General features: G+C 38.2%; 1 protein-coding gene across 1 annotated transcript; it reads right to left on the bottom strand.

The window, feature by feature from the left end:
* Window positions 1-527: 527 nt before the first annotated feature.
* Window positions 528-8,781, bottom strand: LOC121992418. Its single transcript, XM_042546772.1, has 2 exons — window positions 8,232-8,781; window positions 528-829 (listed from the first exon to the last, which is right to left on the bottom strand). The coding sequence occupies exons 1-2, from the start codon at window positions 8,700-8,702 to the stop codon at window positions 659-661; spliced, it is 642 nt and encodes a 213-aa protein (XP_042402706.1). The 5' UTR covers window positions 8,703-8,781; the 3' UTR covers window positions 528-658.
* Between the last annotated feature and the right edge of the window lie 15,493 nt (window positions 8,782-24,274).

The following is a 24,274-nucleotide window of genomic DNA, read 5'->3' as shown; positions in this document are numbered from 1 at the left end:
AGCCTGTATTATGCTTAGCATGACCCACAATCGAGCAATGCCCTACCTAGCAAACAAGCTGAACCACACTCACTCTACTCAACCCGTCCACATGACATGATTGCCACCTTTACCTAAAATTTAAAAAAAAAAAACCTCTCCACTATATACAGATAATTATATTCTAATGACCCCCAAAAATAGAAGAATAATATGTTAATGGAAAAAGTAACTCGTCACAATTTATTACTTAACAGAAATATAATAAATCATCACACTCTTCATTGTGCATCATCCCAATTTTGCCTGAAATTAAAATGCTGACAAATCCTAAAATGTTTACTCTCCACTTCACCATCAAAAGAGTAGAAGAATATAATTAACAGTCCCAACATCACAAAAAAGTAAAGCAAATAATTAGAACTACACAGACCATGATAAAAATTGCAATCGCTTAAATAGCTACGGAAAAAGTGCTGGAAAACCTTACGGTTCCATCTCCTAAAAGCCATATTGATTAAGTTGAAAGACAAATGAAAAACAACTACTGAAGAAAGCAACTTCTGACTATTAGTTGAGTATCAGTTTTACATTATTGAACTGAAGAATTCCGAATGACAGGACAATCTATGACTTTGAAAAAAGAGCAAACCTGCCACAATACAAAGAACAGAATGAATTAAAGGATTGTGGTACCTATAATTGCTGCCATTATCCTGTCCTCCAACTTATCCTCTGAAACCCATTCTGAACTCTGACGACGAAGAAGCTCATTCTTGTCAGCTCTTTTTTCTGTCAATAATTTCTCTTTTCCCCTCCAAATTTCCAACTTCTGTTGTCTTTCCTTCAACTGAAGCCATTGAACACGAGAAACATCAAGTTACAATGTAAACGTATCACAAAAAACATTGGTAGATTCTATACGATTTTACATAATACATAAAGTCGTCTGAAAGAAAGTAAGCAACCCTAGGCAAGACAAGCAAAAAGATATCACGGTGAGCAGTATATTCTCAAAAGTCAATAAGCTAGACCTTCAAATTTTCCAGTCTTAATATAAAATGACAGATAACATGTTTTAAAGAAAAGCCTTCAACTTGGGTCACTAATAACCACGTTGTGACTACGAGAATGCTTGAAGGTGAGAAGCTCAAAGTGCTTCTGCACACAAATATCTCTTATTGGCACAGTGTGGATAGGCACAGTGTCATTTACATTATTTAGTCCATTTATCTTTCTTCCTCTTAAAGCCCATGATTGTTATAATTTTAGTGTGAAACTAAGAGATTAAAGAATATATGGCGACATGTACTACAAGATTGCAAAAACAATAAGTCACAATTGCTTTTCTTATGATCAGGAAATAAAGATTGAAAAATTTGTAAAATTATAAGATCATCACTAGCGAAAACTCTACTGTCTAGTATAGGATAGCAACATTAGATATACGTCTTAACATAGTATTAATTGAAGGAAAACGTGCACAACTTCTAAAATAAGTGATGAAAGTTAAAGGATGAGAAACCAAGTATAGTTAAGGAGAGATTAGAAGTACAAATATTAGGAGAAATATATGACAACCCAAATATGACATGGTATAAGATGATAAAATTTGAAAATGATGGCCAAGAGTATACTTAGTGAGACAAAATAACATGACCACCAAATAAGAATCTTGGTGGTTGATCGAGAAAGTACACGAGAAAGTAAAAATAAACGAATTGCCTATAACTTATTATGGGTTTGCAAGAACGAAGAAAACTTTAAAAACTATAGTAGCTAAGAAAGAGGTCAAAAACACAATGAGTAAAGGCAAAAATAAAACTTTCAAACATTTATATCGAAAGCTACAAGCTAAATACAAAAGACAAGGAAAGGGACATCTATAAAATAACTAAAGTGAGAGATGGAGATAAACGACCTTACCCAAATAAGATGCATTAAAGATAAATGCGGGTACTAGTAAATGATGAAAAAATAAAAGAGCGATAGAAGAGATATTTTCAAAAGGCAATTAAAGTAAGTTAGAAGAATATAAAAATATAAATTTCTATCGTAAAATTTAATCTTCAGAAATATAATAGACTTTACATGGGAAGCAAAATAAAAAAAAAAATAGTTAGACTAGATGATATTTCGATAGAAGTATAGAAATATCTAGAGAAACAGGATATTGTATGACTTATGAAATTATTAAACTTGATGTTGAAACAAAAGAAATATTTGATTAGTAGAGGGTAAATACTCTGTCCGATATATAAACAAAAGAGACAGAAAATTATGTGAATTATAGGGGCATTAAGCTAATGAGTCATGTCATAAAACTTTTAGAAAAAATAATAGAAAAAATACTAAGACAAGGGGCGATGGTGACCGAAAATCTATTTGAATTTATGCTTGGAAGATCGATAATAGAAGTTATTCATCTTCTTAAACAACTAATTAAAAAGTATATGAAAAAAAAAAGACTCATACATGGTATTCATTGACCTAGAAAAATCTTATGATAAATTCCTATGGAAAATTATATGAAAAATTCTAGAAAAGAAAAGTATTCGCATAGTGCATGTTGAAATAAATAAGAATATATATGAGGTTGTATTAACAAGAATGAAGACTAGCCAAATTAACCAAAGCGTTTATTAGACACATCCAAAACATGTTACCATGGTGCATGCTTGTAGATGATATTATGTTGGCAAATAAGGCACGTATATGAGTAAATATTAAGCTCGAATCTTGATGGAAAATACTAGAAGTAAAAAATTTCAAGCTCACTAGAATAAAGATAGAATATATAAAATTTAAATTTAGCAATATTAGATGTAATAAGACAATTGCTAAGATAAGAGATGACAAATTAACTGTAAAAGCTCTAAGTATTTAGGATTATTTATGCAAAATAATAGAGGGGTTGAGAGACATGTCGTATATAGGATATAAGCAAGATAGTTTCTCTGATCGTAAAGCACATTCAAAATTTAAAAGGAAATTTTATTAAACAATGATTACACTTGCTATATTATATGAAGTTAAATATTAGACTATGACTCGAGTACACGAGTAAAATATGAGTCATAGAGATGAGAATGTTAAGGTAGACGAACATACGAGAATGATTGAGAAAAAACTTTGAAAAACGTATTTAAGATGGTGCAGATATATACTTAAACAACTAATAATTACTCCAGTGTGGTGATGTTCAACTATACAAATACATACATTAAACAAGGAAAAGGGAGAGGAAGACCTAAGAAGACTTGGTTAGTAACAATAAAATAAGATAAAATTTATTTAAATATAAATGATAATAAGATAGGGATAGAACCCAATGATATAGGAGAATCCATATAGCTAACCCACCTAGTGGGAGAAAGCTTGGCTGTGATTATTGTTGCTACATGAACAAACTACAAGGTTTCCCATGACAAGATATCAAATTCAATTACAAGAAGGAAATACATCTGAGAAATGTAATGTAGTTAAAAGCTATTGCATATGAAAAAAGATGCAAATTGATGTATGAATTGTTGTTTAAAATAATATTTACATTTGAATTCGACAATCGAAAATATATTAAAATGAGACAATACCTTTAATGAATCCTTTATTGGATTATATAATAAAAGCAAATCAAACTACTAAAGTCGTGGAACTTAAATTGAATATGTTCCATGATATTACACTACAAAATATTAGGTTATGTGTCATCTCTGACCTACAATTATGACAATAAAAATCTATCGCAAAAGCAAAAGCCAACAAGTGTTTGCGATTGACATGCTATTGATAAGTATTGTAGAAATAACAATTTTAGGAACAATTATGTATTCATAACGCTATTCGAATTGCAATAAGACCTCATAAAATAATACCTCAGCTTAATCAAATCACTTCTTCTTCTTTCTCCTTAACGTTGCATCCCCTATGCCTAATCCTTTATGTTGCCTCGCCTTTGCTCAACCATTCACATTATTGTTGACCACACACCCCACTATTGACCACTTATCTTCGGTCGATGACAACCTCTCCTCCCCATGTTGTAGCCTCCCTTCCTATCTACCATTGGTCGTGCACCTCCCTCCCCTTGCCATCATTAATGGACAATCCACCCGCCACTTCCTCCTATACCTAACATTGCACGCCGCCACATATTAGATCATGAGAAGCGGCTAGATGGAAGGGGTGAGTAGGCGCTCACTTTTCGTTCCACGTTCTTCTACAAATTGCAAACACACATGACAACTCATACTCAGACACCTTTTAAAGATTGAGAACCCTCTTACAACACTTGTTTCTTACAACAAATACAAAAAGGAGAATACAAGCAAAAGCAAATACAATACAAAAAATGAGCTACTAATGAACCCTTCTCTTTTGCTTGAATTCTCTTGCTTTAGAATTGCTCAAAGATGACTCAGCAATGCAACAATACTCTTAAGATCAACAAAAACATGATGTCAAATCATCAAATCTTCATCCTTTTATAGCTACTTGTTGTTTTCTGGTATTTGCCCTATCACTTGGCTTGTCTGCACCGTTCAAATTAGCTTGTGATCGACTCATATGGATTACAACTAGTTCAATTGAATCTTGATTGGTTCTTCTATTGATTGTCATCTATGTAACACCGATACTTTGATTTTTTTTTTTTTAAGTATCCGATACAGATATAGATACGATACGCTGATACGCATGTCTGATACGACAAAATCAATATCGTTGACTTTCTATAGGTTTGACCAGTCGGATACACCTTGGACATGGGAGGGATATGCCTTAGACACGGGAGGGACAAGTTTTTCTGATACATTTGGGTGGAATTGTAAAAAAATTAAAAGTTTAAGGGGTCAAATCAAAAGAAATTGAAATTTAGGAGACTAATTAAGAAATAGCTGAAAACTAATTGGGCTTAATAGCCAATTAGCCCTAGCCGTCAACAAAAAAAAAAGATGGGGTTGGATTTTTAAATAATAAAAACTTATAAATTAGTGTTGATGCTTTTCTGTGAATTTGTTGTCTATTCCTAGGGTTTCTAAATTTTATTTTCTGTGTGGATCAACAACAACAACAACAACCAAGACTTATCCCACTAGGTGTGGTTGGCTATATGGATCCTTTTACACCATTAAGCTCTATCTCCTACTATATCATCATCTATACTTAAATAAATTTTATCTTATTTTATTGTTGCTAATCAAGTCTTTTTAGTCTTCCTCTTCCTCGTTTGATATGGGTGTTTATTTTTTCACATCGCCTAAGTAGAGCATTTATTGGTCGTCTAAGTACATGCTTGTACCATCTTAAACATGTGTCTTGGAGTTTTCCTTTAATATATGCAACTCCGACTTTCTCTCTAATACTCTAATTTCTTATTCTATCCATTCTCGTATGTCCACACATCCACCCTAACACCCTCATCTCTGCAACTCTTATCTTCTACTCATGTGTTCGAGTCATAGCCCAACATTCAGCTTCATATAATATAGCAAGTCTAACTGTAGTTTTGTAGAATTTTTCCTTCTAAGTTTTAGAGGTACTTTACATTTACATAAAACATTCGACACTCTCCTTCATTTCAACCATCCTACTTATATTCTATGTAAGACATCTCTCTCAATCTCTCCATCATTTTGTAAAAATGATCCTAAATATCTAAAGCTCTCGATTCTGCGCAACTTGTTATCCCATATTTTAACAATTATCTCATTATGTCTAATATTGCTAAATTTAAATTCTATATATTCAGTCTTTATTCTACTAAGCCTAAAACCTTTCCCTTCTAGTGTTTCCCGCCAAGATTCTAGTTTAGCATCAAAAATAAAAAATATTAAATATTTTAATAATTATCGTATCCTAGCTATATCTTTTTCTGTAATAGTGTACCTAATATTGCTAGTGTAATGATATTAAGGATTTTAACAATCTTCTAATATGTTCATAGAATGTGACTAGACGAGATATGTGTACTTGGAGCTAGGAAGTATTACCAAAAATTTTAATTTTGATTACTAAGATTTAGACACATAACATGATGAAAATTCATGATGCCTCAATGGAATAAGACCTCTTACCTAACCATGCCTTGTGTCAGTTTCAACTAGGCATATATGAATAACCTAAATTTCTATATGTCTAATTGACTTTGTATTTGTTCATGAACTTCGTATCAAATGAGAGATCAAAATTGAATGTCTTGTAGATGCATTTATAATGGGTAGTTGAATCCCAATTTTATCATCGGGATTCAAATATTTCTACTATCTGCCTATGATAAATTTAAGTGTCCTTTTTATAGTGCACAAATTGCAAATTTTAGGAGAAAGACATTATTTATTTTCACCTACACAAGTAAGGTTTCATATCTAGGTATACTAATTGAACCTCTCACAATGACCCAGTAATTATACACCCATCATATGATATTCCATAGAGTTAGATGGTTATAGAACTATGATGTACTAAGTGTTCTCTCAAATTTAGTATCAATGTGAAAATGTTAAGGTCGTGAACGATCATGGATCACATGAAGAACCAGATGAATCAACATTTACCTTAAGAGCTTTTGAAAAATTCAGACACATCATTGTGAGGGATATATCCACTCAAGCTTTCATTCACCTCATGAGAAGTGGATACTAAGTTAGAGAATACAACATGACTACACAATATTTCGATAAAAAATTACAATTGTTCAAGGCTATCTTGCCAAATCCGAATGACATGAAGCTAAATTTTAGATGGCGCAGAGACATGAAGAACCAAATGAATCAACATTTACCTTATGAGCTTTTGAAAAAATCAGACACATCACTCAAGCTTTCATTCACCTCATGAGAAATGGATACTAAGTTAGAGAATACAACATGGCTACACAGTATTTCGATAAAAAATTACAATTGTTCAAGGATATCTTGCCAAATCCGAATGACATGAAGCTAAATTTTAGATGGCGCAGAGACATGTTCAAAAGTGTATGCCTCCAATATGTCAAGATTGATATGTGCTTGAACAACTTAATGTTGTATTATAGTAAAAATGATGATCCATGCAATTGCAAGGTTTGAGAAGACCCATTACAATACACAAACATAAATATCGCAATATAAAAACATGTGTAGCAGAAGGCGTTGCATTATTTCCTTATAACACCAAACTGCAATGGTTGTTTATGTTGGAGAAGACTACTAGGCACATAACATGGCATGCATAGAGATGAGATTTACGTGTCATGGCACACCCTACTCATGACATCGTCCAAAATTTATCTTCGATGAACTAAATAAAAGACTGGGGTTATATACAAATGGTTTCCCCTCCCCCCTTCAACATGTGTATAAAAGATTATTTTATCTTCATATTGTTGTTGGTCCAAATTTTAATATTTTGAAGATGGAAATTGATGTGTCTAGGACCACTAATTGATAAGTTGAAAGTGTTGCGGTACAGTAGAAATCTAACCTTTATGACCATAGGAAACAAAATTTTCTAATGCGGGTAGTATTATTATGGATAATAAGAAGGTATCCCAATCACATTGAATGTTGTATGAATATTCCAACCTTCTATGTTGAGTGGATGAAGCATCCATTCCATTGAAAATTGGCATATCCCAATTGCATGGATAGAAGTGAGACCATTGTACTCGAGTAGAATAAGAAGTTATTGTGGTTTGATTGTCACCCATCACCAGCCATTCTTGCCCTTGGAACACCCATTTTGAAATCACACCTTCGTCTAGTAGTGTGGGTCAAAATGAACTTCTTGTCTGAATTTGTTGATCAATATCATAAGCATATAAGGCTGCAATACCTTATGAAATCAATGATGTGTTGCTTAACCAGCAGGAAAGAGAGTTGATTAAGCGGTGCCAAAGTTTCACTGAGCAGAACCAACATGAAATTGATCAATGTACTTCTGAAATAACACGTGGCAAAGTAATTGTGCTCAATCATTCAATGGTCACTCAGATATAGCCGGAGTTTCTCATAAAACCATAACTCAAAAATCACCCACCTATCGCAATTGGGTACTATAACGTTTTCTATATTTGCCCTCAAGACACGCGAAGATTAGCAAATTAGAAATAAGAAACCGGTTGTTCTTAAACTATCGTATAAAATTCAAAATGTAGTTCATGTATATATTAGCAACTCGGAATTCACGAAGAAACTCAATGAAAATTAACAGAATAGATATCATAAGACTATCAGAACGAAGAATGACAAATGAAGAGAAAGAAAGAAGCATACGAGGGTTTGGCGGAGCTCCTCCTGGAAGGCCTTGCTCTCTGCAGCGCGGATCTCGGCGGCCGCAGCCTTTACCTTGTTCCGTTCCTCGTTGGCAAGGCGAAGCGCGTCGCGGCGGGCTTCATCCTTTTTCTGCTTCTCGATCCTCAGCAGCTCCATCTCGTACGCGTACTCGGCACGGATCTGCTTCATATGCTTCTGGTAATCCCGATGCAATCGGCCAAGCCTAATTTTTGCCTCGCGAGGATCGTCGCTCGGATTCCAACTACCGACAAAATCGGAGGGTCCTGAAAATGTGTGCGGCCGGGGCGGAGGGAAGCGGCGGCGGCGAGGGGGATCGGGAGCCTGCGCCTCGGAGTTGGAGGAAGTGGAGTTTGATCGGAAGAAAGGTGCGATGGTACGAGGCGTCGTAGGGGGGAGGAGAGAAGGACAGCGGCGGTAGCGTAGGCGGAAGAAGAGCTGAGAAGTGGCCATGGAGATTGGAGAACTGCGGTTGCTCTCTCGCTGCAACTCAGGTGTTATAGGGTTTTTCCATAAACAATTTAATTTATTATAAAAGATACTCTAATCGTCTAAACATATGTAATTGGGTGTTTGGTCGAGTGGTTCGGCTACCTATTTAACTCGGTCAATATAGGCACTTCCACGTAGTGTTTTTTTTTTTTTTACTCGGTCAATTTAGACATCGTATGACATGACGTAGCATTGTCAACCTAGATTTCAATCACTTGATCCTTATAGTAGGACTGGAAATGAGTCGAGTTGAGTTGAACGATAAAAAATTTAAATTTAAATTCGGTTCGTTATCTTTAAATTTAGGTTCGGCTCAAGTTCGATTCAAACATTAGTTCTTAAATTCGAGTTCAACTTATAATAAAATTAAATAGTTCGAATTCGACTTGAAAAAGAAAATTGTTTAAAAATTAAATAAGTTTAGTTTGAGCTCGTTCAAGATAATTAACTATAATTATTAATAATATATTATTTATATTTTTTATTTATGTGATATATATATATAAAAGTTAAACGAGGCTCTTAACGAATACGTTCGCGAGCCTCTAAATGAACATATTCGTGAGCTTACGAATCAAATCTTGTTAAACTCTGAGCTCAACTCGATAATGTTTTCGAGCTCGAAATCAAGCTCGAGTTCGGCTCGTTAGCAAGAATGAGTATTAATTATAAACTTAGGAAAATAGGCATCAGTTGCAAATAAAGGAAAATCACAACATTTATAAACATCGGATATATAGCCTCTTGAAATTCTACTGTCGCCTGGAATGAAGACTCTGTTTGAAGAAGGGATGCCGCCTCTATAGAAGAAAAGTCTTTTCTTCTTCTTCTTCTCTATATAAGGTAACAACTCTGTATAAGGTAACAACTCCGGTAACAAAAGATATGCACAACTTGGCTCAAAAACCATTCTATTTATACTATTCTCTATCTTATTATTCATTTTATTATCCGATTCTGACTTGAATATTGTAGGGACTAAGCCAAGGTAAGTCTTAGCCTCCCTTCTAATCTCTTATTGGTCTTTTTCAACCAAGATGAAGAAAGCTGACTCCTTAGGATCCGATCTGCCCGACATCGACCCAAGGAAGACATAATCCACTTAAGACTAACTCCTTTACAATTGACCAGTTAAAGGTGTAGATCTAGCAGCAGCTGACCAAAAGTGATCTAGAGGGGAGTTGACCATCCCTCTTTATCATACCGGAATATTTTGATGTCATCTGTGAAAAAATTTGAGATGAGGGGAACACCCGCCCTCGTGATAGACAATTTAAGTCAGCTTCTAATATCCGCTATTCAAGAATTCTTTGGCTGCCCCAACTCCTCCTCCAATGGTAGTACAGGAAGGATGTTGTCTCCCCAAGAATAGCAATCCCACAAATCAATGGTACTACTCCCAAGGATGTTTTGAGAATGCTTCTTGTTGGTGATGGGTGCATAATATTTAACCTAGAGTTTTAATACATCACTAAGATTAAAATTAGGTTAGTTGTGATATAACTAGTTGTATCAAGTTTGTAGGTGTAGGATACTTGACAAATGATAAAGTCTTAGTTGTGAACCATATAGTGATTAAGACCTAATGGATATAAGCATCAAAAGTCCTGATTATGAGTCAGGTATGAGCAAAGTCTTAGTTGAGACCAAGAAACAAATTCCTATCTTAAGATAAGGTAAATCAAGTCTAAGTGATTAAGGTTTGATAGACAAATTCCTAGTTAGAGACTCAGTGAATTAAGTGTAAATGATTAAAGCTTAGTAGAGAAATTCTTAACTAGAGACTAGTTGAATCAACTCTAAGTGATTAAGGTTGAAAGCTGAAGCTTTGACAAACAAGTCCAAGTGGAAGCAGCTGGGAGTTGTCATTTGGAAACTCAGTCTAGATGAGTCAACTGGAGGTTAAACATCTAGACCCAATGTAAGTACAAGTAACTTTATATTATATATCCTACTCATTACGTGTAACCACTGTTGGGAAGCATGTTCGGCGATTCCAAACAATCAGATAGAGTGTGGGTGATTGACTAGTGATAACTCTCGACAAGGAGATTTTTGGAGGGTTCAAGAGGTCATATTGGGTCCAGATGATTGGAGGATAGAGGCAACCAAAGCAACTTTTAGGTAATCGGGAGATAGCGTTATCAACAACATAAGAAAAGCAGTTAAGATAAGTTTGACTCCTGCCCAGGTGACCAGAGGATGTCTAGTTGACCAGTGAACTTCGTTAACATTATCTTACAGATAAAAGTTGTAGCTATGTTAGCATGAATATAGGTGACCAGGAAGGCTCTAAGTGGCTAGAGGAGTCCTATATAAAGAGTTTCGAGGCAAATCTTGCAAAATACTCAAGCATTCATTTACACATTCTCCTGTGCTTGTGCTCTTTCTATTCTTTCGTCTTTGGTACTATGACAAGCTGCAACGAGCGCATGTCATTTCTGATCTGCAACACCTAGAGTAATATTTTCATTTGTTTCAATGTTGCCTTATTTGTTTTATCATACTTAAAGTTTTTAGATTCTTTTTCTATAATGTCTCTCAACCTAAGAAAAATTTCGAAATAAGAATTATATTTTGTAACCACTGCTTGTTTATACTTCTAGTTTGACCGATCAACTTGCATACTTAAATGTTAAATAAATATATTATATGTTTTTATTACCTTTGTCTTATTTGATTGAATCAGTCTAAGTAAAATTTATTTTTGCTGTTCTAACTCTGAATTATTTAACTATTTTATTTACTATCTTCTCATTTTAAAATTCGTTGTAGGATCGATGCACATGTGAGAGGGGAGGGGGATGAATCACATGACTTTTAAAAACTTATCTTTTTAATGTTTTGAAATCAAAGTGCAGTGGAAGAATTAAAAATAGTTAAGTAGAGAAAAGCATAACGCGAATGCGAACGCAAGGAGTTACTTGGTTCGGAACCTTCGGCAACTCCTACTCTAAGACTCATGGTCCCTCAGACCATATCAATGGGTAATCTACTAAAAACTTCTTCTGGAACTGCTGGAAGAGGGATCAAATATAAGTATGGAAAATAGTAAAGTATAATAGCCTACACTTCCCTTTTTGCAAGTATGAAAAATACAAGAATATTAAATCATTACCAAACACTGTAGAAAATGAGCTTACTTGTGTGTCAGTGTCAGTCTGTCAGCAGCGGTCGGATATCTCAAAGCAGTAGCGCACTAGTAGAGCGAAGCCAGAGCAGCAAAGAGTCATTTAAAGCTTGTAATTTAGTTGATGTTTTATGTGTTAGTGAGAGCCCTGAGCCGATCATGTGATGATTGTTGTATGGACTCGATGTATCATATTCCTATATATATATATATATATATATAAAGGTATTTCTTTATAGTTAGTATACTTACTTGTATTGGTGCCAAATAATTGAGTATAATAGCGTCCTTGAATAGAAGGTTCTTATCTATATCAATCGATTGGTTGAATTGATAATGAGATGATATAGAGAACACTACTCTTAATCATTCCTAGTCAAGTATTAACATTCAGGGAAATGTTAATGCGATGAGACTAGCATGTAGGTCAACTCGATGACTTGATCTCACAAGTCATGGATATTAGATATCAAGTTGATACATGGGTATGCATTGGAGAATGTATACTGAATGACCCACCATGAGAAAGTATCATGGATCGTTATATCAGTGTCATATACTTTCTCATGTGACTATTAGTATGACTATCAATTCTTGGACCTGAAGTCACCATGGTTCCCTACATAAGGAGTTGCATACTTTGGCTTTGTCAAACGTCACCCGTAATGGGTGGACTATAATGGCGACTACTAGGTATGTTACAAATTATGCGGAGAGATGTGAGTGATGTAGAAGGGATTTATCCCTCCTATATGACGGGAGTGATATCATGATTCTTGATAGAGTGAGACCACTAAGTGCATGACCATGCCCAAATAAGTCAATATGAGATATTGAGCTCATTTGATCAGAGTGAGTCTACTTGGAGTTCAAGACATAGATTGATTAGAGGATGACACGGTCTATGCCTCAATTGATCAATTTAGATGTCAAGGCTAGAAGGACATTGTCACATATTGTGAGAGTCACAATTAGTAGTCACAATGGTGATGTTGGATCTTAACATTCTTGTAACTTGGGTAGTAATGATGTGTTGCTAGATACCGCTCATTGTTTATGTTTCTAAATGGGTTTAGGAGCATTGTCAACGTTACAAGAACCTATAGAGTCACACATAAAGGGCAGTTAAATGGAGATTAGGTTCATATGATGGACCAAGAGGATTAGGTTCATGTGATGAACCAAATTAGATTAAGAGTAATTCAAATTAGACTAATTGAGTTGGACTCAATTTGATTAATGTGTCGAATGAGTCTAATTTAGACTATGATTCATTGAATCAATTTAAACCAATGAATAGAGATTCATTAAATTAAATTGATTTGAATTAAAGGGTAGATTTGATCAACCATGGGAGATAAGAGGTTAAGTTTGACTTGACTTAAGAGGGAAGATGAAGGGGCAAGTTTGACTTGACTAAATGCCATCTCATTGTGACTTGGCATGGGTCGGCTAATGATGATGTTCCACATCATCAAGGCTACATCATTGTGTGCCACCTCATGAGGAAGACCAAGAGTCATGACTCTTGGTATTACATGGAGGTATAAAATGCTCTAATAAGTGGTCGGCCACAAAAAATGAATAAGAAAGGGTGTGCTTATTCAAGGTCTCTTCTTCTTCCTCTCTTCTTTTTCTCTCCTTCTCCTCCATTGCCGAGACCTCTCAAGAGTGCTATCACACTCTAAGTGGTTATCTCCACCTTTTGTCCGTGTGGATACGTGTAGAGGAGTGTATACTTGACACTCTACGAGATCCAACAATCATTTGGACGAGCGGGATAAGCGAAGGGCATCGCGACAAGGGTAATACTTCTTTTTCATGTAGATCTAAGGTAGATCTAGTGTAGACAAACATGTACATGAATATTTTATTTATCTATCTTCGCACGGATCCGTGGCTAGCTTCGAGGTTTCTACAACGTAAAAAAATAGTGATTTTTGCGGCTCGAAAGTTCTAACATTATGCTACTTGAACTACTCTTTTAAAGAGTGTTGAGGGTGCCTCCAAGCTCATAGAAGGTGCTCCAACGTGAAGTACAATCCCATAAACTTCGGTCGTGATAAACAACTTGAACTTTGGCTTCTATCCATTTGAGGGTGTCTTTCATGCTCTTCGAGGCACTTTCAAAGCACTTTGAGGTGCCTTTAGCACTCTCCAGGTCACCTCCCCTTAGCGAAGCTTTATCCGCAAAGTTTATCTATGCGTGGGCACCTCTGCTAGATCCAGGGCACCTCCACGCCACTCCAAGGCACCTTCAAGACCCTTCGAGGTGCCTTAGATATTGTTTGCTTGGTTAGTTAAGTTAAGTATGTCAATCCAATTAAGTATGCACTTAAAAATGGAAGACTTAACTTGATCAATATACTTTTGGTATTTAACACCCAAACTTATGTTGATGCACCGATATAAGCATCTGAAGTCCAAGTAAAGTCCTAAGCATCTCACTCTATTCTATGTTTTCTAATACATAAGCAAGGTAACCCAAATATGCTTATGAGATGCTAGCTACTAAAAATATAGATCCGCTACATTAACGACCCTCCTAGTGTCGGTCCCACGGATATGGATGAAGGTACATGCAGGTATACAGGCGTCATGCACATGTGAAACCCTAGGTCGTCAGCTCTTGACAATAGACCCTTAGCCATTACGCCAGAGATGCCATGACCCACTGTCTGTGCTACGCCCTGGGGGCAAGAGATTTGGCTACTAAAGCTATAGGAACAGGTTGTCTAAGGAACAAACCTAGGCTAAGTCCATAATAGATTTTTAAAAAACTAGAAAAATGGGGGTTTTAAAGTGAAAAGTGAAAATAGGAGTGGCCTAGAAGTTGAGGATAGCTTGTAAATAAAGAATAAAGTAAGAGATTGAGTCCTAACCTATCATGTACATTCCTAATTGTCGATATAAGTTACTAAATTTTGATTCAAGAAGAGATTTAGTAAAAATGTCAGCTAAATTTGACTTGGACTAAACATAGTTGAGTTCAATGTCTCCTTTAACTATATAATCCCTGATAAAGTGATGTTTGAATTTAATATGTATGGTTCTTGAATGATGCACTGGATTTTTAGTTAAATTGATTGAGTTGATATTATCGATAAATATTTTTACATTTTTATGGTTTAGGTTAAAATCTTTTAAAATGTGTATTATCCATAATAACTGTGCTACATGCACATTCCCTGTGGGATCAAAAGCACTAGAGGGGGGTGAATAACACTCGTGACTTTTTCACACTTTTTTGAAAACGTTCATGTAAGAGTTCGTGTGGTGTAAATAGAGAAGGAAAGAAAGAAAAAGCAACCAAGCTAACATAATTGAGCTATTTTACTTGGTTAGGAGCCTATGACGACTCCTACGCTAAGGTCCACACTCGTTGAGTGTTCACTTTGGCCAATTCACTATTGATATGGGTTAGGTTTTGTGGGTCGTCAGATAAGGAAAGAAAAGGAAGAAAGAGTCAAAGGAGGAAGGCCAATAACGGCCGAAACGTACTTTCAGAACAAAGGTAGGCCAATATCGGTCGATACATGCCTGCCGAACGAAGGTAGGCCAATATCGGTCGATACATGCCTGCCAAACGAAGGTAGGCCAATATCGGTCGATACATGCCTGCCAACCGAAGATAGGCCAATATCGGTCGATACATGCTTGCCGTATGAAGGTAAGCCAATAACGACCGCTACATACTCCGAAGCAAAGATAAACCAATATCGGTTGATACATGCTTGTCGTATGAAGGTAAGCCAATAACGACCGCTACATACTCCGAAGCAAAGATAGACCAATATCGGTTGATACATGCCTGCCGAACGAAGGTAGGCCAATATCGGTCGATACATGCCTGCCGAATGAAGATAGGCCAATATCGGTCGATACATGCTTGCCGTATGAAGGTAAGCCAATAACGACTGCTACATACTCCGAAGCAAAGATAGACCAATATCGGTCGATACATGCCTGCCAAACGAAGGTAGGCCAATATCGGTCGATACATGCCTGCTGAACGAAGATAGGCCAATATCGGTCGATACATGCTTGCTGTATGAAGGTAAGCCAATAACGACCGCTACATACTCCGAAGCAAAGATAGACCAATATCGGTCGATACATGCCTGCCGAACGAAGATAGGTCAATATCGGTCGATACATGCTTGCCGTATGAAGGTAAGCCAATAACGACCGATACATACTCCAAAGCAAAGATAGATCAATATCGGTCAAGAGGGTTCTTTCGAGCAAAGAACCCGCATAGTTCCTTCAATGAATACCTTAGAAGCATGTTGAATAAAATGTTATTTTTTAACACAACAAAGATACAAACAGAAGTCACATGAAGAAGAATCATACATGAATATACCGAATAGACTATATATTTTAGCGGGAAATATGCTTTCAGCTTGTCTTGCAGGCGCTAAACGACAAAGAAGGTACATCTGGGGTACAAAAAAAGATTCCTTAAAAATCATCTTCCCCAAGTACGCAGCTGATGTCATAACGAATTCTAACAAACCGGGGTCCACTTCATGACTACGGAGGTTATATGAAGTGGTATAAAAGGAGGAATCCTCTCTGTTGGCTAGGTAAGTTCACATCCCTAATTTTCTGGCTACTGTTCATCTTCTTTCTCCTTCCTTCCTTCCTCGACATCAAGAGAGATCACTAACTTGAGCGTCGGAGGGCCTAGCCAGGGATTCCCACCCCGGTCTTAGGTCACTGACGATAGTGTTGGTTGGTCTCTTGTGCGCAGGGAGCTTCGGGAGCTTGTAAGTTCGGTTTTCTCCTATTTGGATGGGGATTTCTTCCTACTTATCAAATTTCCTTCGGTGATTCTGGTTTTCTTCCTATCCGCTTTGGGTTTCTCGGGTCGAGGTTCCACCGGCATTATTCTTCATCAGCACAGTGGGCTTCTTTCTCCCTGATCTCCTTCACGGTCAGCTTCTCAAACAGGATCAAATTTGGCACCGTCTGTGGGAACTTTCGCCTAAATCTGAGACTACGTGATGGAAGAGGCTGGGAAGTCGAACCTACTTACTATCAGCCGCGAAGATTTAGATCTCCTCATTAATTCTCACGTTCAGAAAGCCCTACAACAACAACAGCAACAACTGCAAGCTCATACTGGGGCCACTCTGCCGACGGCTCATCATCCGATGATATCAACTACTGAGCATCGAAAAGGAAAGGAGATGGAAGAAGAAGAACCTTTGTATTTTCCTCCAGCTATTGTTTCTCCAACCAGACGTCCACGAGCCTTCCTTCGCACTCCCTTGGATACAGGGGGTAAGAAGCCTGTGTTCCAAGAGTCCTCTGGTGAGGCGCCGGACAGAGAGAAGCGTAAGATTAAAATGATAACCAGTGATAGTTCACCAGAAAAGGTCATCTCCCCATTCTCACAAAGTGTATTAGATGACCCACTTCCTAAGCGATATCAGAATATTCAAATTGGAGAATATACCGGAACCACAGATCCGGAAGATCACTTGTTGAAAATTGAGAATGTAGCTTTGTTGCAACAATTCTCCGATGGGGTGAAATGTCAGATGTTTCTCACTACTCTTGGGGGAGCAGCACAGCGCTGGTTCAAAAGATTACCTGAAAAGTCTATTCGAAAATTTAAAGATTTCAAGAAAGTCTTTCTACATCATTTCTCCAGCAACAAAAGGTATCATAAGACCCCGTGGAGCCTATTTTCAATTAAGCAGGCGTCTAAAGAATCCATCCGGGCATATATTAAAAGGTTCAATCAGGTAGCTATAGATGTACCTAATGCTACTACTGAAATATTAGTAAGTGCTTTCTCTCAGGGTCTAAATGATAATGATTTCTTTAAAGATTTGGTAAGAAATCCTCCTGTTAATTTTGATTCCCTGATTGAACGTGCCACTGAGTTCATTAACGTAGAAGAAGCCCAAGCTGCTCGCAGGAAAGAAGGTGTTCCCTCTTCTCCTACTCATGCGAAGGAGAAGGCTCCGACCCCGGTACCCCCACCGAGAGGACCTAGAACCATTCATCCACCTCATCGGCAACCAGATTATTGTCCACAAGCTGTACAACATGTAGAGATGCAGCCGGAGGCACCAAGGAGATGGTGTACTTATTATAAAACTAGCAGTCATCACTCTGATGACTGTTTTGTTTTGAGAAATAAACGAGTCAATAAAGAGCGCTATCAGAGGCAGAACTATTACAGGCAACAGTACCCCAGGCAGCAAAGTCCGCTCAAACCGGAATATCACCCGGATGGAACCCGGCAAGAAGCAATACCGGTCCCAGCTGGTACCAGCCAAGTATCAGATAAAGCACCTGTCGAAACCACGATGACTCGTCAGGAAGAGAATAGAAACAATGCTGCTCGGGGTAATATTAACATGATTACGGGCGGACCCACTGATGGGGATTCTAACAGAGCTAGAAAAGCACATGCCCGAAGATTGGAGATTCATGCAGTAGGATGCAGCATGGAACGAGCAGCCGGTCCTGAAATAAGCTTTGGGCCCAAAGATCTTGAGGGGGTAAAAATACCTCATGACGACGCATTGATCATCAAAGCTGTGATAGCCAACTACGCCATCGCTCGTACCTTCATAGACACTGGCAGCTCAGTCAACATTATATTCAAAAAGGCTTTTGATCAGCTACAAATTGACCCCAGTGAACTTCAACCGATTGCAACTCCTCTGTATGGATTTACAGGCAATGAGGTGCATCCTTTGGGTCACATAAAATTGGCCATTTCTCTAGGAGAGGAACCCCTGATGAGAACTAGGAGATCCTATTTTATGGTAGTAGATGCCCCATCTTCTTATAATGTGATATTGGGTTGGCCTGCCTTGAACGAGTTCAGGGCGGTCGTTTCTACTTTCTGTCAGAAGATTAAGTTTCCCGTGGAGGATCAGGTCGGAGAAGTACGGGGCGATCAAAAGACAACCCAAAAATGTTACTTAGAAATCATTCGAACCGAGACCAACACCGCTCGGAAGATTCAAAGAATGGAAGTTAATGCCATTCGCGAAAAGCAGCCTGTCCTGGTTTATGAAGAGAAGGAAGAAGTTCAAATCCAAACTGGGCGGCCAGAAGCTACCACCTACGTTGCAGCCGATCTTGATCCTGATCTTAAAGCTGAGTTGGTGCAATGTTTGAAGAAGAATAATGATGTATTTGCCTGGACTCCCAAAGAAGTTTCGGGCATTTATCCTGCTGTCATGGAACATTCCTTGCATGTCTTTCCGGATGCCCTCCCGGTCATGCAAAGGAAGAGGAGTTTCAGCATGGAGCAAAATCAGATTATCAAGGAAGAAATAACCAAGCTTATGGAGGTCGGATACATTAGGGAAGTGCAATTCCCAAGCTGGTTGGCTAATGTGGTGTTAGTCTCTAAACCTGGGAATAAATGGCGAGTGTGCATTGACTTTCGAGATCTCAACAAAGCTTGCCCGAAGGATTACTATCCCTTACCCAGGATTGATCAACCGGTTGATTCTACTGCCGGATGCGAATATATTTCCATGCTGGATGCATATCAAGGTTATCATCAAGTCCCCTTGGCCAAAGAGGATCAAGAAAAGGTTAGTTTTATAACATCTGAAGGCACTTATTGTTATAATGTTATGCCCTTTGGACTAAAGAATGCAGGAGCAACCTATCAAAGGCTTATGAATAAAGTCTTTCAGAAGCAGATTGGTAGGAATATGGAAGTATATGTTGATGACATCTTAATTAAGTCTCTTCAAGCTGCTGATCTGTGCAGGGATATAGAGGAGACTTGCAAGACATTAAGACAGTATGGGCTCAAGTTGAACCCCAGCAAATGCTTGTTCGGTGCGAAGGGAGGAAAATTCCTGGGATATATGGTCTCCGAACGGGGGATAGAGGCCAACCTGAGCAAGGTCAAGGCATTGCAGAGCATGGAGCCACCCCGCAACCTGAGGGAAGCTCAAAGATTGACAGGCCGAATCATAGCCTTGTCTAGATTTATTTCTAGATCAGCCGATCGTAGTTTCCATTTCTTTAAAATACTCAGAAAAGCTAAAAAGTTTCAATGGAATGAGAAATGTGATAAGGCTTTCCAAGAATTGAAAGATTATTTGGCTACCCTCCCTGTGTTGGCTAAACCTATAGCAGGAGAGACTCTGTGGGTATATTTGTCGGCTAATGAAAACGCCGTAGGCTCTGTATTAGTCAGACAGGAAGGAAAAGAGCAACAACCTGTATATTTTTCTAGTCATTTATTAAAAGGAGCTGAGTGTAGATACACTACACTAGAAAAATTGGCTTATGCTCTAATATTGACTGCTCGGAGGTTGCGCCCATATTTCTTAGCACATGAGATTGTTGTCTTAACCAATAGCACTCTTGGATGGGTATTGCTCAACCCAGAAGCATCAGGACGGTTAGTCAAATGGACAACCGAGCTTGGGGAATATGACATCCAATACCAACCCCGCTCTGCCATCAAGGCACAATCTCTAGCAGATTTCATCATAGAGGCTCAAGGCCCAGAAGAAGAAGATACCTGGAAAGTTTATGTGGATGACTCTGCAACTAGACAAGGCAGTGGAATTGGTATTCTTCTTATATCCCCAAGAGAAGACAGACTTCAACTCTCCATTAGATTAAATTACAGAGCTACCAACAATGAGGCTGAATATGAAGCTCTAATAACTGGTTTACAGGCTGCTCGGCATGTAGGAGCAGCTCGAGTCCTTATATATTCTGATTCTCAGCTAGCAGCTCAACAATTATCAGGTAATTTTGAAATTAATAATGACAGGCTCAAGTTATATGCTGAGGCATTCAATAAGTTGAAATCTCAATTTCAAGATGTGAGCATACAAAAAATTCCTCGATCGGAGAATCAGGTGGCAGATGAATTAGCTAAATTAGCCTCTGCTGTAGTGTCATGGAGTCTTGATCGACCAGTGGAACAGACCCTGTTAATTTCTTGTATTGAAAGACAGACTGATATAGAAATTCAGGGTGATTGGCGAGCTCAAATTATATTATATTTACAGCAAGGTCTTCTTCCGAGAGATACAGAACAAGCCAGGGTATTTAAGAAATGAGCTGCTCAATATACTATGGTGGGGGAGCAATTATATAAAAGGGCTTTTTCCAGACCTTTGCTCAAGTGTGTAGGCACAGAAGACACACAATTTATTTTACAGGAGGTGCATCAAGGCTCTTGTGGTAGTCATATAGGAGGAAGATCTCTGGCTCGTAAAATCCTCTTAGCGGGATATTTCTAGCCCACCCTACATGAAGATGCCGCTAAACTAGTAAGAACTTGTATTTCTTATCAAAAGCATCAGAATATATTACATCACCCTACCCAGTTATTAAGAACCTCTATAGTCTCGTGTCCCTTTGATCAATGGGGTATGGACATAGTGGGTCCATTTCCTATGGCTGCTGCACAGAGAAGGTTCCTGTTGGTGGCCGTGGATTATTTTTCTAAATGGGTGGAAGCAGAACCACTTGTTAGGATTACAGAAGATGCAGTTATTTAATTCTTATGGAAAAATATAATCTGCAAGTTCGGCATCCCTCATAAATTAGTCTCTGATAATGGAAGACAGTTTCAAGGCGATAGAATCCTAGACTGGTGTCAGAGTTATGGGATTACCCAGGCTTTCACCTCTGTAGCTTACCCGCAGAGCAATGGCCAAGCAGAAGTAACTAATAGAAAGATTATTAGAGGACTGAAAACTAAGCTAGATCATGTCGGAGGTAGCTGGGTAGACGAGTTACCCAGTGTTCTCTGGGCATATCGTACTACTCCTCGTGAAGCTACAAGAATCACTCATTTCCAGTTAGTCTATGGAGGAGAAGCAGTAATCCCCATTGAGGTAGGAGTAGAGTCTGATAGAAGACAATTGTATGATGAAGATAATAGAGACCGACGACTTATGGAGCTGGACTTGATTGAGGAAATAAGGGGTAAAGCTGCTACTCGTCTTATATCATATCGACAAAGGATGAGACAGAATTATAACAAAAGGGTCATCCCCAGATTCTTCCAAGTAGGGGATTTGGTATGGAGACGAGTTAAGCCTGTGGGAGATGTTAGCAAGTTGGCACCACAATGGGGAGGGCCTTATAAAGTGATAGAAAAGCTCGCGTCAGGCTCATACTATCTCCAAGATGCCGAAGGAAGAATGTTGGAACGCCCTTGGAGCGCTAATCATTTGCAACCTTATCGAGCCTGATTTGATCATATTACTTTAAATATGTTCACAGTTATTGGAATTCCCAGGCAAATTGAGATACTTGCAGTTTATGTACTTTGTTTCTTTGGTGAAAGTCAAGCAAGATAAATACTGACACAAGAAATAAATATGGTTCATACAAATTGAATAAGTAGCAGGAGAAGCCTCTTTTCTATTTTTCAAGCAGTAAAATAAGGGGAAATCCTAAAGACCTATTCAGCTCCCCTCAGGGAATTACAAGCCAACACGAGGTTAGCCCAAGTATTATACTTTCGTATAAACCAAAGTCGATCGAGAAAATCCTATGAAGTAACCCGGTCGGGCCTTCATAGGAAGACTCGGAGACTATAAACCAAAGTCGATCGGGAAGATTCTATGAAGTAACCCGGCGGGCCTTCATAGGAAAAACCGGAGAGTATAAACCAAGACAGATCAAAGTCGATCGAGAAAACCCTATGAAGTAACCCGGTCGGGCCTTCATAGGAAGACTCGGAGACTATAAACCAAAGTCGATCGAGAAAACCCTATGAAGTAACCCGGTCGGGCCTTCACAGGAAGACTCGGAGACTATAAACCAAAGTCGACCGGGAAGATTCTATGAAGTAACCCGGCGGGCCTTCATAGGAAAAACCGGAGACTATAAACCAAGACAGATCAAAGTCGATCGAGAAAATCCTATAAAGTAACCCGGTCGGGCCTTCATAGGAAGACTCGGAGACTATAAACCAAAGTCGATCGAGAAAATCCTATGAAATAACCCGGTCGGGCCTTCATAGGAAGACTCGGAGACTATAAACCAAAGTCGATCGAGAAAACCCTATGAAGTAACCCGGTCGGGCCTTCACAGGAAGACTCGGAGACTATAAACCAAAGTCGACCGGGAAGATTCTATGAAGTAACCCGGCGGGCCTTCATAGGAAAAACCGGAGACTATAAACCAAGACAGATCAAAGTCGATCGAGAAAATCCTATGAAGTAACCCGGTCGGGCCTTCATAGGAAGACTCGGAGACTATAAACCAAAGTCGATCGAGAAAATCCTATGAAGTAACCTAATCGGGCCTTCATAGGAAGACTCGGAGACTATAAACCAAAGTCGATCAGCAAAATCCTATGAAGCAACCCGGACGGGCCTTCATAGGAGAAACCGGAGACTATAAACCAATATGAAGCAGAACCATCGGGAAATTATATGAAATACATCAGACGAGTCTTCACAAAAGAGATCAAAGATTCTGAACCCGTGCAAGATATAAATAATCAGAGAATCTCCCGGCTTCGAAGCCTAATTTCGAGAGGGGATTCCATAGAGGAGCCCAGATATGTGAAAATGAGAATCTTTACTCAAAAGTCGTCTGGGATATTATATTCAGCTCGGAGGCCAATAGGTTTATACAATTTCATATCCAGTCTCAACTGAGATTATTCATCCTCGAGAAGATACAAAGCACGCGGGAGATTACTTAAAAAAGAATCCATCAAGACAAGGCTTAACTCTGAAAGATGAACAAGGGATTTTCTGATAAAATTTATATTCAGCAAGCAATAACATTCCAAAAGGGGTATTCTCAAACTGGCATGAAGAAGAAGCAAGTAAGTGTTAAAATTTCTTTATACCTTGCAAATACTTAGTTACTCAGTACCAACTGCACCTTTTTTTTCATTGTCAATTCTTGCTTTACAAGTTTTTATGAATACATTCTTTAAACATTCGGGAAAGGGCCTTTCAAATCTGAGGGTAGTTCTTCATTAAGCCTGCGGCGATTTATGAAAGAGAGGGGAGGTTCCCTGGGTAGATATCCACCCTCTTTTAGCTGTTGAAGAACCCCCGATACGGAATGATTTAGCGCACACACTATCCTGCGAACAAATTCCCGGGCAAATGCTGGGGACTGTAAGTAATCTTGCCGCCATTCTTCCCACCGACTCTTTTCCTGCTCCTTATAACTTTGAAAATCAGCTTGTAGCTTGGCGTTCTGAGTTGTCAGAGCATTCTTCTCTGATCTAAGCTGCTCCAATTCCTTTTGAAGCGATGACAATTCAATCTCTTGAGCTTTCTGTTGCTCTTGTTCCTGTAGGAGAGTGAAATCATGAGAGGCTAAGTCCTGAGCTTGGTCATAAAGACAGTCATTATGGAGCTTCTCTAATTTCTCTAAAATAAGATTTTTTTGAGAAGCATCTAAAAGAGCT

This window comes from Zingiber officinale, chromosome 6B (assembly GCF_018446385.1).
Source record: "Zingiber officinale cultivar Zhangliang chromosome 6B, Zo_v1.1, whole genome shotgun sequence".
Taxonomy (NCBI): Eukaryota; Viridiplantae; Streptophyta; class Magnoliopsida; order Zingiberales; family Zingiberaceae; genus Zingiber; species Zingiber officinale.
The sequence above is the reverse complement of the archived record's forward strand: the minus strand, read 5'-3'. Positions and strand labels throughout refer to the sequence as shown.